The 18,948-nt window shown below is 36.8% G+C and overlaps 1 protein-coding gene across 12 annotated transcripts in view; it reads right to left on the bottom strand.

Moving 5' to 3' along the window:
- The window catches only part of lmo7a (LIM domain 7a), a 183,326-nt gene that overhangs the window by 137,037 nt on the left and 27,341 nt on the right, over window positions 1–18,948 (bottom strand). For all 12 annotated transcript variants that reach the window (XM_039745351.1, XM_039745352.1, XM_039745355.1 and 9 more), the window contains exon 3: window positions 14,758–14,828. In XM_039745351.1, the coding sequence (XP_039601285.1) occupies window positions 14,758–14,828 (71 nt within the window). The remainder of the gene's footprint in view (window positions 1–14,757; window positions 14,829–18,948) is intronic.

Genomic DNA, 18,948 nt, shown 5'->3' with positions numbered 1-18,948 from the left:
ACATAATGTCTTACTATTATTTTATTTCAGTCTTGCCCCACAAGTTTTTTTTTTCTCAGTCTTTTTGGAAAGTGTTATCCATTGAGGTTCGCTTCCCAGGTCCTCCCTGCGTGGAGTTTGCATGTTCTCCCCGTGTCTGCGTGGGTTTCCTCCGGGCGCTCCGATTTCCTCCCACAGTCCAAAGACATGCCTGTTAGGTGGATTGGTGATTCTAAATTGGCCCTAGTGTGTGCTTGGTGTGTGGGTGTGTTTATGTGTGTCCTGTGGTGGGTTGGCACCCTGCCCGGGATTGGTTCCTGCCTTGTGCCCTATGTTGGCTGGGATTGGCTCCAGCAGACACCCATGACCCTGTGTTTGGATTCAGCGGGTTGGAAAATGGATGGATGGAATCCATTGAAGCAGCAGTGTAACACCTATGCCTGCTATTCATAGGGACTACTCTTTCATTTTGCCTTATTTAATGGAAAAATCAGTCACCATGGACCACAGCCAACTATTATGGAAGGAGAAGTACGACTCAATGAGACAAATTCACAGATCAGATGGGGCCATTGTGTCTATGGAGTTATTTAGTGCAATTTTGATAGCAAAAGTCATGTTAAAATAATAGATTATACTGTTTTGTTTTCCTCGCAAGTTGTCCCTGTTAACCCATCTCCCACATATTTTAAATTGGCAAAATAGTGGCAATTATTTCAATATTTTTAACAATATTCAATTAAAAAAAAAACGAATATATTGAAGGATCCAGACAAATTATCCCATAATTTTAGATATGTTTACTTTTGGCTTTTTCTTTTATATATTACTTGTTTATATTTTCTTTAAAAATCTAAGAAACTCATTATTAGTTAAACAAGATTCTTCTGCACAAGGGACACTAAAAGTCACCATGATGACCACCATTTGTAATACAGACACCAGGCAGCTCAAATATCACTCATCATGTGGAATGCTGCTGTTAGTTTTACAGCATGCAGAGCATACTTAACATTTTCACATTTAAGCGCAGCACATGTCATTAAATGACAAAGAGCAAATGTATCCACTTGATCTCTATATACAGAACTGAAAACAGAGATACTTGCCCAAATATTTTAATTATCTCATGTACAATTATAAAGCAAGATAGTCTGTATGCAGATAGAAATTGCTTTTAACTGCATTTGTCATATGGTTATAGCCAAGTTTCACTGACTAAAAGGGAAAAAAAATGTCCTCCTTAATTAATTAATTAATAACACACCTAACTGTCATCAGCCATTATCATTTGTAGCACACAAGTTATTGCAGTCACTTCAATTAGGTTCTTTAAAAACACTTTTATATCACAATATTGAAAGTTTCTTCTCCTTAACGTAGTTTTTACCCTTAGAGAATGCCCATCAATTTATATGTTACGGGGATGCATTAAATCACCATGATACTAGGGACATGACCAAACAATCACAAAAGAAATAGTTTACTTTGTCAATCGGTGAACACAATTAAAATTTCAAAATAAATAGCTATTACTTGCTTACTGAAAGAAATGATTCATTTTAGCACATATAACACAAACTCTGCTCCCTATTGCATAGAGGAGTTTGGGGGCAAAAATGTGGATTAATTAATCAATGATATGAAAAATGCAGCTTTCATGTACTTTGAACTACCAGTTTAATCCTGAGAATCTCCACGACACAAAACCTCACACCAAACATAAACGAACTTGTTGCCAAAAAAAGATGCCAGGCGCCCACCTCTGATAAAATGACATAAGAGCAAAGACAACTGAATGATTTGATTTGTTATTGCTGAAAAGAACAAATTTTATTTATATTTCAAGGTTTTGTTATGCACCATGTTCATATTTGAATTTGTATAATTTTGACAGGATATATTTTTATGGAGAGCAAAATCTTTTGGGATATTTAAAATTTAAGTTTATTTTTTATATAAAATTACATAAGAGTAAAGAAATTTGAATGTTTGTTCTTTTAACGTTTACATTATTTCTAACTTGTATAATTTAGACAGGATATATTTTTATGGAGAGCAAAATATAAGTTATTTAAAGGTTTGAGTTGATTTATTCCGGAATAATATTCTGTCGACTAAATAAAAATTCCTTCTATTTAAAATTTAAATAGAACTTGAACAGAAACGATAGTTCATAATATCCACGCAGACTTGCACGTAAGAGCAGGAGTCATTCGTTTTAACAAGCAGCGAATTGCACCGATACGAAATAGCCTGCCCAGTTAATTATTTAGTAATGGATAAATAAAGATTTTGTACAAATAATGTTTTTCATTTTTCTTCCTTCATAGATTCTGGCACCCCCAAGAGTGTGTGTGTGTATATTATTATATATATATATATTATATATATGTGTGTGTGTATTATTATGTATATATTATATATGTGTGTGTGTAGAGATAGAGATAGAGAGAGATAGAGAGATAGATGATAGATAGATAGATAGATCTCAATTACTTCTGTTCTCATTTGTTCCTGAATTTCTTTGGAAATTGGCATGATGTCTAGCTTTTGAGGTGCTTTTGGTCTACTTCTCTGTGTCAGGCAGCTCCTATTTAAGTGATTTCTTGATTGAAACAGGTATGGCAGTAATCAGGCCTAGGGGTGGCTACGGAAATTGAACTCAGGTGTGATAAACCACAGTTGGGTTATTTTTTAACAAGGGGGCAATTACTTTTTCACACAGGGCCATGTAGGTTTGGATTTTTTTCTCCCTAAATAATAAAACCATCATTTAAAAACTGCATTTTGTGTTTACTTGTGTTATATTTGACTAATGGTTAAATGTGTTTGATGATCAGAAACATTTTGTGTGACAAACATGCAAAAGAATAAGAAATCAGGAAGGGGGCAAATAGTTTTTCACACCACTGTGTGTGTGTGATATATTATATATATATATAATATATAACTGTGTGTATATATATATATATATATATATATATGTGTGTGTGTATTTATATATATATATATATATATATATATATATATATATATATATATATATATATATATATATATATATATATATATATATATATATATATATATATATATATATATATATATATATATATATATATATATATATATATATATATATATATAATATATCACACACACACAGTGGTGTGAAAAACTATTTGCCCCTTCCTGATTTCTTATTCTTTTGCATGTTTGTCACACAAAATGTTTCTGAGCATCAAACACATTTAACCATTAGTCAAATATAACACAAGTAAACACAAAATGCAGTTTTAAATGATGGTTTTATTATTTAGGAGAAAAAATCCAAACCTACATGGCCCTGTGTGAAAAGTAATTGCCCCTGAACCTAATAACTGGTTGGGCCACCCTTAGCAGCAATAACTGCAATCAAGCATTTGCGATAACTTGCAATGAGTCTTTACAGCTCTGGAGGAATTTTGGCCCACTCATCTTTGCAGAATTGTTGTAATTCAGCTTTATTTGAGGGTTTTCTAGCATGAACCGCCTTTTTAAGGTCATGCCATAGCATCTCAATTGGATTCAGGTCAGGACTTTGACTAGGCCACTCCAAAGTCTTCATTTTGTTTTTCTTCAGCCATTCAGAGGTGGATTTGCTGCTGTGTTTTGGGTCATTGTCCTGTTGCAGCACCCAAGATCGCTTCAGCTTGAGTTGACGAACAGATGGCGGACATTCTCCTTCAGGATTTTTGGTAGACAGTAGAATTCATGGTTCCATCTATCACAGCAAGCCTTCCAGGTCCTGAAGCAGCAAAACAACCCCAGACCATCACACTACCACCACCATATTTTACTGTTGGTATGATGTTCTTTTTCTGAAATGCTGTGTTCCTTTTACGCCAGATGTAACGGGACATTTGCCTTCCAAAAAGTTCAACTTTTGTCTCATCAGTCCACAAGGTATTTTCCCAAAAGTCTTGGCAATCATTGAGATGTTTCTTAGCAAAACTGAGACCAGCCCTAATGTTCATTTTGCTTAACAGTGGTTTGCGTCTTGGAAATCTGCCATGCAGGCCGTTTTTGCCCAGTCTCTTTCTTATGGTGGAGTCGTGAACACTGACCTTAATTGAGGCAAGTGAGGCCTGCAGTTCTTTAGACGTTGTCCTGGGGTCTTTTGTGACCTCTCGGATGAGTCGTCTCTGCGCTCTTGGGGTAATTTTGGTCGGCCGGCCACTCCTGGGAAGGTTCACCACTGTTCCATGTTTTGCCATTTGTGGATAATGGCTCTCACTGTGGTTCGCTGGAGTCCCAAAGCTTTTGAAATGGCTTTATAACTTTTACCAGACTGATAGATCTCAGTTACTTCTGTTCTCATTTGTTCCTGAATTTCTTTGGATCTTGGCATGATGTCTAGCTTTTGAGGTGCTTTTGGTCTACTTCTCTGTGTCAGGCAGCTCCTATTGAAGTGATTTCTTGATTGAAACAGGTGTGGCAGTAATCAGGCCTGGGGGTGGCTACGGGAAATTGAACTCAGGTGGGATACACCACAGTTAGGTTATTTTTAACATGGGGCAATTACTTTTTCACACAGGGCCATGTAGGTTTGGATTTTTTCTCCCTAAATAATAAAACCATCATTTAAAAACTGCATTTTGTGTTTAATTGTGTTATATTTGACTAATGGTTAAATGTGTTTGATGATCAGAAACATTTTGTGTGACAAACATGCAAAAGAATAAGAAATCAGGAAGGGGGCAAATAGTTTTTCACACCACTGTACATATACACACATACATATACATACACACATACATACACACACACATATATAAACATATATATATATATACATATACATACATATCTACATATATACACACACAGCTATTTCAGTATCAGTGCAATACGCTGCTTGTTAAAACGGATAACTCCCGCCTTACGCAAGTCTGCGTGGATATTATGAACTATCGATTTGTTCAAGTTCTATTTAAATTTTAAATAGAAGGAATTTTTATTTAGTCGACAGAAATATCTTTGGTAGGAATGGTAAAAACAGACAGGAATATTATTCGTGAATAAATCAACTCAAACCTTAAATAACTTAAAAGAACAAACATTCAAATTTCTTTACTCTTATGTAAATTTATATAAAAAATAAACTTCGATTTTAAATATCCCAAAAGATTTTGCTCTCCATAAAAATATATCCTTTCAAAATTATACAAATTCAAATATGAACATGCTGCATAACAAAACCTGGAAATATAAATAAAATGTGTTCCTTTCAGCAATAACAAATCAAATCATTAAGTTGTCTTTGCTCATATGTCATTTTAGAGCTGGACGCCTGGCATCTATTTTTGGCAACAGGTTCGTTTATGTTTGGTGTGAGGTTCTGTGTTGTGGAGATTCTCAGGATGGATTGCAGGTGCTCATCAGTGAGGAGACTCCCGTGTGCTGTTTTGTTATTCTTCATAACTGAGAAGAGCTTCTCACACAGATATGTGCTACCAAACATGCACAAGGTTCGAGCCGCATGTAGACGGACTTTTTTTGTTCTTCAAAGTCACCAAAGCGCCGTGCAAACTCAGTGCGCCGGTTTATCAGCAAAGTGCGATTTGGGAACACCGTAGTGACGACTTGGTTTAACATTACTTGGCAACAGGGAAAGTTGCACTGGTGCATTTGTGTCTCCCATAAAAGCAACTTCACTTGAAATCACTTTGTGATTGTGCACGGTAAAACGTCCGCTGAAGTGTCAGATTCTTATTTAATTCTTCTGCTTTCTGTATCTTCTGCATTGCATTCAGGTCTTTCAGCCTCACTGATGAGCACCTGCAATCCATCCTGAGAATCTCCACAACACAGAACTCCCTGATGTTTTGTCTCATAGTGCCGTCTTAGATTAAATTCTGTAATTACAGCCACATTAGCTCCACAAATGAGACACACGGGTTCAGTAAACATATACTCAGCCTCCCATCGGTTTTTAAAGGCTCTATTTTCAGAATCAACTTTTCTCTTCAGCATCGTGTGAGCTAGCTTCGCAATAACTTGCAGCATCATAAGCTAGACTTGATTAACGCGTAAGTGTTCGCAAGGCAGCTGAAGCGCTGCATTATGGGATCTGTAGTTTATTGTGTTACCAGCGCTTCATATACCCGGCCATTAATAACAATAATACAGTATATAAAATGATCTCGCTGGCTGGATATAATTACACGCCGGGCGGATGTGGCCCGCCCTTGAGTTTGACACATATGGACTAAATAGAACTTGAAAAGATATATTTTTCAAATGTGATCGCAATTCAGATAGAGTTGACGCGCACTACAGCCTGCATGCCTCAATAAGTCATCCTCCCTCGCTCTTACTTTTTACCGCTCATCTAATGAATACACTGAGTATGGCTTTACCAAAACAATCATTGATGGCGAATAAAGTATCCATTATTCGAGTATGTAGATCGGGATATATATATACATATATATATACATACCCACGTATCGCAGCGGAGAAGTAGTGTGTTAAAAAAGCTAGAAAAAGAAAAGGGAACATTTTAAAAATAACGTAACATGACTGTCAATATACAGTATTTGTTTTGTGAGTGTTACTGAGTGTTGCTGTCATCAATGATTTGATTATCATTATTTCTTTCAATCAGGTTCGTATTTGTAGGATGTGTTGTGTTCAAGTTACATTCCGTGTTTGTCAATCGCTGTAAAGATGACAGGTTTCATTCATCGATTCGTTTCTTACTGCATCAATAAACAGCTCGTCTTCTTCTTTATCCGAGACCTGACACACTGCATGCACGGGTTTTTTTACACTGTCTTCCTTTAGCGGACATTGACTTTTTCCACCGTGTGCTTTGTTTCCACAGTAGCTGCATTTATGAATATGCTTGTATGTATCAGACGCTTCATATTTTTGCTGCCTTTTCAATTGTGTAATTCGGTTTTGTTCAGCTCTTTGGAACTGTTGCTTTTATCTGTGCACTGCGCCAGTTCACGTGAGCCGCTCGTGTACATGCATGAAGGTTCCCAGCTGTGCTGGTGCCATCTCGTGCTATGTCCATGGCTGTATTTAATGTTACCTTAGTCCTGGCACTTAAAACTTTCTCTCGCAGTTTCGCTGAGTTTGTGCCAAACACCACGCTGACCATCTCATCTTCCTCTGCATAAGCACAGTCCTTAACCCGTGAATATTTAGTGGAGTTTGCTATTGGATTGCCGCTGACGGACGGCCTTATATGGGCAGGCACTAAATTACAAACGCCAGCGCAGCCTGTCTATGAACTTAATTTAAAGTGTAGGTTTACATCGTGCTTTGTTTCGAAGTAGCAGAACTCATCAATATGGTTGGATATGTCACTCGCCGCTTCTTATTGTTTTGCTGCCTTCTCAATTATATAATGCATGTTTTCTTCAGCGCTTTTGGAGGTCTTCCTGATTTTCTATGTACTGCGTGATTACGTGAGGCGTGATGATGTCACACGAAACTCCCCCCACGGCGTTCAAGCTCATCTCCATTACAGTAAATGGAGAAAAACAGCTTCCAGTTATGACCATTACGCGTAGAATTTCGAAATGAAACCTGCCCAACTTTTGTAAGGAAGCTGTAAGGAATGAACCTGCCAAATTTCAGCCTTCCACCCACACGGGAAGTTGGAGAATTAGTGATGAGTGAGTGAGGGCTTTGCCTTTTATTAGTATAGATATATATTATATATATATATATATATTTATTCCAATGCTCATCTGAAAACTGACTGGAGAGACTGGAATAACAGGACCTCAGCATCAGTAAACATTTCACAATGTCATCAAGCAAGTACGCCATTTCATATCGGCACTATAGGTTATTCACAAAAACAGATATTAGTGACTTTGATTAATCAAAGTAAATGAGGTTATTGCAATAAAGTAGTATGTTGCAAAATAGATAATTTACTCCAGTTAATCTTACAACTATAGAGGATTTTCAAAGTCTTAAAAACAGGACTAAATTAACAGGGCTCTCTTAAAAACATGACTTAGGTAAATGAGATCATAAGTGCAGAAGGAAATTGAGAGTCTAATGACGATATACTGTAGGTGTCAATTGATAGTTACAGATTGCTGTCACCAATGATTCAAGAGACAGATTAAAGAGGAGAAAGTGGACATCTTTCTGCTACTTGTTTTAAAACAGAAAAGGGAGGGACAGTGAATAGTTTGCAGTGACAGCTGCGAAGAGGAAAATCAGATAACATTCTGATCAGGTTTATAAATCCAGTATTAAATGCTATTCTCTCAGGACAGTCAATTAGTAGATAAGTAGCCTTCTCCGTATCAAATAAGTTGAGGGCTATTCAAGCAACCTGTGAACAACTGTCTACTGTATAACCAACCAGCTAAAAGTTTAGAATCTGAAATCATAATACTAATTTAACGGCAGCCATATTAACTCTTAGTTTCTGATGTCCAGCCTCTAAATGTCTGCCTTCTGTTCTCTCTATTAATATGACCTTACTGCTTCAAACATTTTTTCTTCGTCTCACTGTGTTTGTTTTGACTACTGTATCTTCATGGTGTGCACAGACATGAATACTATTTGATCTTTAAAGGGGATTTATCTGCTGTGGATGGAAAGGGTAGAGGATGCGTTACTACTTCAATTAAATATTGGACTACAATAATTTTCCATTATTGCTGTTCTGTAATAAACTACAATTAAAACTGAGGAGAAAAACACACACAAGATGTAAACTTATATATGATATATCTGGGACACCAGTGCTTCTTTTAAGGTGAGCTGGTGGGGCATGTGCCTTAAAAACCTAATGAGGACACGATGAGGCCCAGGCAAATCAATGCAGTTGGTGTAAACTCAGCAGTGCAGTTGCAAAGGTTTGAAAATCATTTGGGCAAAATCTTAGGTTGGAAGAAGCTAAACTGTTACCATTTATACCTTCTTTAAAACTCACAATCCAGAAAGCGTTCATGCCCAAATCATGACAAAAATATTGGACAGTGGAGAATTAAGTTCTCTGTAGATTTTTGATGCTTCTTCCATGATGATTGCAGTTTTATTTCTAAACTTGATAAAGTTACTGTAGCTTGCAGTGTTGCATTCAGGGAATTTGTGTCCTGAATCAAAAGTTTCTTCGTAAAGTCATTGTCATCAAGAACCTCCATATCAGGACATGGGGCTTTTTTGGAAAATTAAATCAAACCTAAATTTTGTCACAAGCAAATTATATATGTAGTAAAATACTTAGTTGCTCACCTCCAAGGACTATGCCTCTATGAAGAATATAAAAAAACAAGAATAATATATGACTTTATAAATATCAAAAATTAACAGAATTTTAAATAGGCGATTAAATAATTACATTAACCTTAAATAATGTAACAGAGTTAATAGTTAACATCATGTAGATTTAGACATTTTCCTTACTTAAGATGTGGACTGTGGAAAAAAGTTCCTCCACAGTCTCTAAACTAGGCTTTGGGAAGCAGTAGCATCTAGCTGACTGCCGTACAGAAGAGGGTATTTCTTATGGCAGGCCATTTCAACATTTAATCCATTTTCCCTGATAAACAGTTACAACACTGATACTGTTGGTTTTAAATCTGATATTGAGCTTTTAAAATTAGATATCGCACTTCTGAAACTTAATTTCACAAAAAGAGAGCTTAAATGTTTATATATTGTGGCATGACATTTTAACATTTAATCCATTTTCCTTTTTATTAAATTTGATATCAGGCTTATAAAATTTGATACAGCTTTTGAAATTTGATATCGTGCTTTTAAACTTTGATATCCAGTTTAAGGAGATTGACATCAAATTTAAAAGCTTGATATCAAACATTACAATGTTGAGATACATTTTTAAAAACTTCATATCAAATTTTATAAACGTGGTTTAAAATTTACAAAATATTAGCATTTAAGCTGTCATGTCAAATTTCAAAAGTGCAATATCAAATTTAAAAACTTCATATCAAATCTCAAAAGCTCAATATTAAGCCAAGTATCAAATTTCTAAGTGCCAATATCAAGTTTAAAACTCATGATATCAACATTTTGAAAACAGATATCAAATTAAAGGATTTAAAATGTTAAAACAGCTTCCAATAGTTGTTGGGTTTGCTGGTATCAATGACAATTTTATTTGCCCTGGTCCAGCTTCACTTGGTGTAGATGTAGTTGAAGTTAGGGAGTACAAAACCAGTGATGCGTTCAGCTGACCGCACCACTCTCTGTACAGCCTTGTGATCCTGTTGCATGCTGTTCCAAAAATCAGACAGTAATACTTCCTGTCAAAATGCTTTCAGATGTAGATGTGTTTAAAATACAGGTAGTCCCCAGGTTACGGACATCCGACTTACGAATGGGGCCGCAGCTGCTGCATCTGCCTGGGAGACGCGACGCATGTGCCACAGTAACTGTCGCTCTATCATCTTCGGCCTGGGGACGCTGCAAGCGGTGGCTGGATGGAGACTGGAGGGGGACGATTTCGCTGCTCGCGCAGTGTAGTGTCCCTCGGGCGCACCCCATTCATTCTCAGTGGGTGGCAAGCGGTGACCCGGGGTCCATAGTCACCGGGGCCACAGCTACCACTCGTGTGCAGGACAGAGGATTGATGGGGCGGTTCGCTGCCCACTCACCACGCCACCGCAGCTACTGCTCCTAACTGGATGGAGGCTGGATGGGGCGTTTCATTGCCCGCCCACCGAGAACGAACTGGGCAGCCGTGTGCGGGTGATGCTGCAAGCGGTGACCTAGTTGTGGCTGAACGGATGCGATTGAGGGTGAACGGGGCGGTGGGGGGCAGCATTGTAGTGTCCCTCAGGTGGCTGCCTGTTGAATGGGGGCAGTAGTGGGCGATTCACTACCTGTCTTTGGCCGCACCGTGTTCGTTCTCGGTGAGCAGACACTGCAGGCAGCATACTATAGTGGAGGTGAACCGCCCCTTGCTGCCCGTATTCATTCTCAATAGCAGGAAGTTGTCTCTCATTCAGTACATCAGAGGTGCTGATGACGGGTGCCTTCCTGCTGTGATAGTGTGTACAGTGCTGTGCAGAAGAGCTCATCTTAACCTTTTGTCTTCACCCTTCAAGAATGTCTCTGAAACACAAATCTGATGGTATCTGGTGATACAGTAAAGAAGAGAAAAACCATCACCATGGAAAATAAAAAGTAGAAATAATAAAAAGGTCAGAGAGAGGTGAAACTTCATCATTCATTGGCAGAGCACTTGGTTACAGTCAGTCAACAATAGCATTTTTTAAAATAACGTACCTGTTCTGACTTGCATACAAATTCAATTTAAGAACAAACTACAGTCCCTATCTCGCACGCAACCCAGGGACTGCCTGTACTTTAAGAACTTCTACACATCCACATCTGAATTATTTGGGAAGACAGCGTAAAATCATTGAAGAATCTGTGGTAGTAAAAACATTCTTGTACCTTCTTTACCAAGGTATCTGTGAGTTTGAACAAAGTTAGATCTTCGGTGATGTGGACACCGAGGTATCTGAAACAGTCCACTCTCTCCACTGGAGTGATGCTAATACTGAGGGGTGGGGTAGTGGCTCTGCTGTTTGATGTAGTGTGGCAACCCACTTGAACTACCTTCTGTCTGCCTGTCAAAAAGTGGATGAATTAGTTCTGCATCCCGAAGAAAACATTGCCATAGCCTCCAAGATAGAAAGAAGTATCTGTCAACTTTGTTAGGCATAGACATACCAATACTAGTAATCAAAAGTTGGGTTCCAGAAGAAGCAAGTTGAAGTAGCCCAAGCTTTAAGGAGCCATCTCCATGGAACATCCCAACAATGCCCTTGTTTAACTTAATTCAGTTGTTGCTCATCATTTTTGATTGGTATCTACTGGTATATACAGGGACTATAAAAAAGTATTCACCTGCTTGGTAGCTTTCACATTTTATTGTTATACAACAATGAATCACAATGGATGGTGGCTGCCAAAGGTGTATCTACTACTGTAAATACCAACTAGAAAGAGATAAACTTATGAAAAGCAATTATTTTGTGTTTATTATGTGTAATTTGGACCAATTTGCAAAGATTTGATTTTACTTTGACATAATTTTTTTTTTCTGTTCATCAGTGTCAAAAAGGTCAAACAAAATCTACCTAGGCAGTATAGATGATTACTATCAAACATTTCTCATTGATGAGGAAAAAATGCAATATATTATTAGGTATAGGTGGTCAAGCATGTGATCCAATGCAACATCATCAGGACATGCTCAATTTGCAGCTTAATCCCAGCTCCCTGGCTACCTTTGGGTCTTCAGGAAGTTTTTCTAAAAGAGCTAAGCTTTCAAAAATTAAGCAATCCTCTACTGCCCAAACAGACAAACTGTATTCAAAATTATGGCACTCTATTAACATAATTTAGCAAGAAAAAAAAGACAACGTTACAGCATATATATTTCTGGGAATAAATACTAAAGAGTTTGTGTTTGCATAATTAAGTTGATACAGTTACAAGTAAATAATTTTTCCATGATATTGCTAGATATAATGATACAAACTTAGAACTCTAAATGCCTTTCCACCACTCCCTTCCAAAGCAGCATCTATAAAAGTAAATTACTGAATTCATGTGGTATAGGTCAGCCAACTTTAGAAAAGTTATAATGGAAAACAGATGCTTTTAACACATGGTGAAGCAGAGTTGCTGTCTCACATCAAAAATGTTGCAGTTTACAAAGTGAATCATCATGATAGAGTGAAGCACCTATAGCAAAGCATCCAAACAAATTGACACCAATAACAACATTTTACTTTTATGAAGGCCTATGCAATTTTTATCAAGGTCTAGGCAAATCCTAAAGCACTTTACAGTACTGAAGTAATACAGTAGGAAAAATGTAAATACCGTTTTATTTTTTACCATTGAAAAGTGTATATATATATTAAAACAGATTATATATCCTACTGACCCCATTTCTACTCTGGTACTTTTCAAATCTCATTAGACCAGTGTCTTTTATTGTTCTATTTAGCGTTACACCAGATGAAATACCTTGGTTTTACACCTACACTATATAGTTAACTCACCATTCAATATCTTAACTAGAAACTATGGGGCTCTGCCCCCTGCTTGCTTCGCTTGCCTACTCCCGGGTTTGGTTTACCGGATACAGTAATCCCTCCTCGATCGTGGGGGTTGTATTCCAGACCCCCCCGCGATAGGTTAAAATCCGCGAAGTAGAAACCATATGTTTGTATGGTTATTTTTATACATTTTAAGCCCTTATAAACTCTCCCACACTGTTTATAAATATTCCCCGCACAGTTACACAGCATAAACCCTTTGTATTCTCTTACATATTAGGTAAGACTCATTGAAATTATGTATGTAAACACACTGTTTATTACAGTAAAACCCACCAATAGCGTCCCTTGTATGAAATCAACTGGGCAAATCAACTGAGGAAGCAAGTACAGGAAGAAAAAAAGATCCATTGTCCGCAGAACCCGCGAAGCAGCAAAAAATCTGCATTATATATTTAGATATGCTTACATATAAAATCCGCGATAGAGTGAAGCTGCGAAAGTCGAAGCGCGATATAGTGAGGGATTACTGTATACAATTTAAAGAGTTTGTTATTTTCATGGGAATTGTAACATATGCATTATTTTCACTTTTACCTTATAACTTTTGTACAAACAATACTTATCCTTTTTTTTCCAGCCCCAGGTGTGGTTAAATCTCTTTCTCGCAGGACATACAACGCTGCTCGTGTTATGAAGGGGGTTGCTGAATGCAAATTAGGCGGTTGGCTTGTTGCTGCTGGCTTGCTGCATATTCTGTTTGTCGAGCTGCAAATCGATCATTTAAAAGCCTGTACAGCAGCGGTCCTTTGCCATTTCACATCTCTGCGGCTCATGCTGTGAAGTGAGGCTTTGGGGGGCAAAGGGGGTATTGTCTAGAGGAGGAAGAGCGGGCTGAACGCATGCTAAGGACAAGCGGTCAGATCATCTACTGGCCTGTTGCGGCAGGTGACCTGCATGTTCTGCTTGTCGCCGTTTTAAGAGCTGGGAGCACATGAAGTGTGTCTGCCAAAAGCAACAACTGCTGGGTTAGATGTCAGTGAATTTGTTTTAAATGTTGTCTTACTGCCTTGTCTCGCAGGACATCAAATTGTCTTCCAAGAAGATCACGTCTCGTCTCCCTAGTCTCCCTCCTTTTTTTTTTTTTTATAATAGAGAGAAATCACTTCCACACTGGTTTAGGGAATCTCAGTATGATATTAAAGATACAATTCTAATAAATTTAGCTTGCATTTACACATACAAACATTTTTTCTTCAGCCTTGTACAGAGAATATGAACTACTGTATGAAATGCAGAGCAAGACTTTTTGAAATTTAAACACAGAGAGAGAGAGAAAATAAAAAGCATAGCCACAGGTCTAGACATTTCCATAATATTTGGGGCACTCTGATATAAAAACCTCTCCCCTCTATTGCTCAAAGTTGCATTGTTTACTTGTAACGTTGTAAGTAATATTTTAATGCAATTACAAAAAGTGAAGGTACTATACACAATCCGAGTACGGTCTTCTTGGAAATCATATCACTCAGCATTTAGACCTGTTCCCCCAGCAAAATACAGCTATATTAAAAGATGAAACCATGTAACAGTTACTTTTAACATGACTGCCAAAATTATTCCATTATGTACAGAACATAAGACCAATATTGTGCAAAAATAGTTTAGATTCCAAAGGTAGAGGATATTGAGAGTTAAATGTACTCACTCGCACAATAATACTCCATCTTCCAATGCTGCTCGAAAATCATTGTTACCAAACTTTTTCCTTGTCACTTCCTAAAAATAAATACATAAATAAAATAAGAAAATGAGTAAAATGCAGTAAACAAGAAAAAATGTTTTTTCATAGTGCCTCCAGAACTTTTGCTTTAACTTATATCTTTATTAACCTTTTAGCACTGCATTCTTCAAAAAGAAATACAGGGGTGTAAGTCAAGGCAAAAATTTAGATTATCACCACTTTAAAGTGCTCATTAAAAAAAAAATTACTACTGTCCATTATACACAGATTATAGGCAGAGTGATCAAACTTCATATGGAGTGCTATGAAGAACAACAAGGAAGAATTGCAAAAAAAAAAAAATTCTGAAGTTTTCCAATGGCAAGAAATATTACATTATTACAAACATTTAATTTTTGTCTTCAAATGGTAATAACTTTGGAAACATACCAGTCATCTTATTTTTTCCCCATGAAGAGAATTGTTTAGGCATGAACAAATCATCCATTATTTGCTGTTCTTGGCTCATTGAGATTTTCACTGGGCGAAAAACAATCCTGTCCTCTTTACAGTTCTTGTATGAATAAAAATCTAGTGCATAAAATTGTTCCTTCACCCTCTAAATATATCCCAGCTCCAAAGGTTGGCATCTAAGCTATGGAATATGAGCAGCATGCTCACAGGAAAGGAACAAGATAAGTAGAAATGTGAGGAATCCTAGATGACTGTCACCATGTTGCAAACACTAGTGATAAAGGACAAAGTCAAAACTCAGCTTCAATAATGAATTTGTCAACATTGTATATCCCCATCAAAAAGGGGACTTAGTGGCAAGCAATTTGCTAGTACCTCTTAAGAGAGACTGACTGCACAGCTGCAAGCACAAAGGCACAATGTACTCTTGATTATACCATATCATTTTCTAAGACCATATAAACCTAAGCAGGTTTACAGGGGCTGTAGCATATCCTAACAATTATGCAGCCAAAGACTGGGACACACACGGGCCAGTTCAACAATGGCAGTTCACCTAACTTGCATGCCTTTGGAATATGCAAAGAAACCGGAGCACCCAGAGGAAATCCACACAGACACATGGAGAAAATGCAAACTACATACAGGAAAGATCCAGAATGTAAATCCTTGCCTCCTTACTGCATTACCACTGTGTCACCATACCGTCCTACTCTTATCTGATTTATAATTTACAGTGCAAGAATGCCAGCCCTAAAAAGAATATAAAATTAGAAAACGGTGAATCAGTAAAAAGGGTAATCTAAACTAAAAATGTTTAATTTTGAAAAAATACTTGAAATGTATTTAAATGCATTATAAAACAAAGCACACAATCAATCATACTCTATCCTATTGACACAATTCTTCATATGCAGATATTAATGCATTTCAACAAGAGACACACTGTACATTACACGACTTTAGCAATGGTGGTGGTTGTTTGAATGCTCCTAGTGAAAAATACTGGAATTTAACAACACAACCTAACTGCAACAAGAGTTGCATTTTCATTTTTCTTTCTTAAAAAGTTTTAACAAATGATTTAATGAGAACTACTTTGTAGTTATTTATCCCAATATAGCTTGGTAAGTAATATAAACCCAAAATGTAAATGAAATGGTAGATTGAGAACTTTTTCCTGAGTGAAGATTCTCCCCACCTGCATCTTCAAAATTAACTAGTTTTCTAAAATACACTGGTGCTCTTGGTTGTTGAAGAGAATTTTATAGTTTAAGACCGGGAATGTCCTCTATGCATGTAAACATGACTCCACAGCCCTTCTTATAGTAATCCAAGTTTAAAAAATAGGTTTCTGAGACATTGTTTAATTTGAGATTAGGTTGTTCTTCACTAGGAAATATCATCCCAAAAGCAGGTGAGGAATGGCCATTTTACTTTTTTGAATATGCACATGGTGCTGACCAGAGAATGCTTTGAAAACCCAGCATGGATTACAGATGTACAACACATATTGTCTGGAATTGAAATAAAACCTGAGCCAATGGAAAAATAACCAAAGATCTAGGAAAAAAAAGAACAAATTTCAGTGGCTTAGAAAAGAACCTCTTGAAGCAAACTGTGATAAAATCACCCACTTATTGAGAGTAAACAGCATAATGTAGCAACAAAAAACAAAAAAAGAATCTTTAACTTGAGTAGTAGTAATTACAAATGATAAGTATCCAACAACACATTTCAACAAGTTAAGAATATTTATTGTTGGTCTGATTTTACAAGTCAGCTTGAATATGAAAAGACTGTTATCCTATGTAACCTCATCAGAGAATTACTAATATGATTTTTATACTGCAATCCCTTTCATATGTCCTGCAGTAAACCATAAAAATAAACCGAAATATTAATGGTGAAGATACTACAGAGGATTTCAAGACGTTTGGTAGACCTCTAGTAAAATAACAGAAATGAGATGGGGTGATGTCTTGACTGGGAGAACTGGGAACCCTTAACAGGAATCTGCAGTGATGTTTATTTAGACAGATCAGATGGGGGGCATTCCAACCCTCACTTGGCAGGACAGATTCATTCTAAGTCAATATATAAAGGTGGTTAGTCATTTGTGGCATTTCTATAATTGAAACTGAATTTCTTTCATGGTTTTCATAAGCAAAACTAGAAGATAATGGCCATCAGATTAAGGAGAGACCCGGTTACAATGAAAGTCAATGCCAAACGGCTGTAACAGCAAGTAAGGAGGATGGTACTATAACAAGCACTGCGGGACAAAGGCAAAAATAACCAAAACTGACCATTCATGAGGAATTAGCCATTGAATATTGTAAAAGTAAACTGAAGAATTTAACACTAGAATTACCAACACCTATGAAAAAATTAGTAAACCCAGCCCACCTTAAATTTGTTCGCACCTCTCCGTCATCGTCTTGTGTTGTAAACATGTTGATTTCTTTTTCTTTGGTAGTAGGCTGCTTGTGGTTATCGACACATTTACAACACGACAGACGCCAATGGAGAGGTTGCGAACGGATTTAAGTTGGGCCAGGTTTATTTTTTTCATAGGCTTTGTAATTTTAGTGTTAAAAGGGGATCATGGGATGAAGATCAAAATGTTTAACTGGATATGAAGTCTTTTAAAAACCCCAATTTGTTGTGATGGGTAAGGAAAATTGTAAAAGAGATAAATGGTGTAGGATACAATACAAACCAATAGTAACCAATGCTGTAAAAAAGCAAACAATGTGAAAAACATCCAAGGGAACAAAAAAAGATCCCTGTTGTATAAATCCACATCAGTTTTCAAGCTGTATACTAAAGAAAAGAAAAAACATTTTTTCTAAGATATTGTTAAATAGATACTTGTGGGGGAAAAAAACAGCACACATTATAAACAGGCATCTTACAATCACATGGAATCAAATTTTTGAATTGAAGACCACACTATTGACCAATGAAAAAAGTAACATAAAAAAAAAAAAAAAAAGGAGTCTGTCACTTGTGACTGTAGTTTCCAGGTCATGATGTACATTTTTTTTTTTTTAAAAACATCAAAGTGCTATGCCCATGTGAAGGATAATATGACAAAGCCACCTTTAGCTACTCTAAAACTTTTTGCACATATTTATAATAGCCAAGCTACAGACAAGGCATAGGGCACATTAAAAGACAATGGATGAACTGTTAAGCAGCCTACAAAGGCAGTATGAAGCTGTTCTTAAGCTGTGAGATTTTAGATTGAAGTAATCTGAATTTGCCTACCTGACTGGAGTAACAGAAATACATTTTATGTGGGACATGATAGGTTATCAATAGTCTGTTCAGTTCTTCAGTGAATTCACAAGAATTCACCTGAGGGGAGGACACTATCCATAATGTCCATACTACCACATCAAATAGGGAAGTAGAATTACACAAGGATGTGTGGTCCGATTCCAAAAGGTCCTCAATTGTCTATGGAAAAGCAGTCTTTGATGTGCTTTTATGTTGATATGGTCAGAGATGAGCCATTTTAGGTAACTAGAGATAATGTTGGCAAGTAATATAGATGGTAAATTTGAGGTCTTGTGAGCATTTACAATTATCTCAAAGCTTCTGGATATGTTCAGTCAATATTAATATATCAGGTGACTGCTCTTTTTCCAGAAGATAAGCACTTCACTGTTTTTAGAGAGAAGCACAATGGATGGG

This window comes from Polypterus senegalus, chromosome 2, assembly GCF_016835505.1.
Source record: "Polypterus senegalus isolate Bchr_013 chromosome 2, ASM1683550v1, whole genome shotgun sequence".
Taxonomy (NCBI): Eukaryota; Metazoa; Chordata; class Cladistia; order Polypteriformes; family Polypteridae; genus Polypterus; species Polypterus senegalus.
This window is presented reverse-complemented; position numbering and strand designations above follow the sequence as displayed.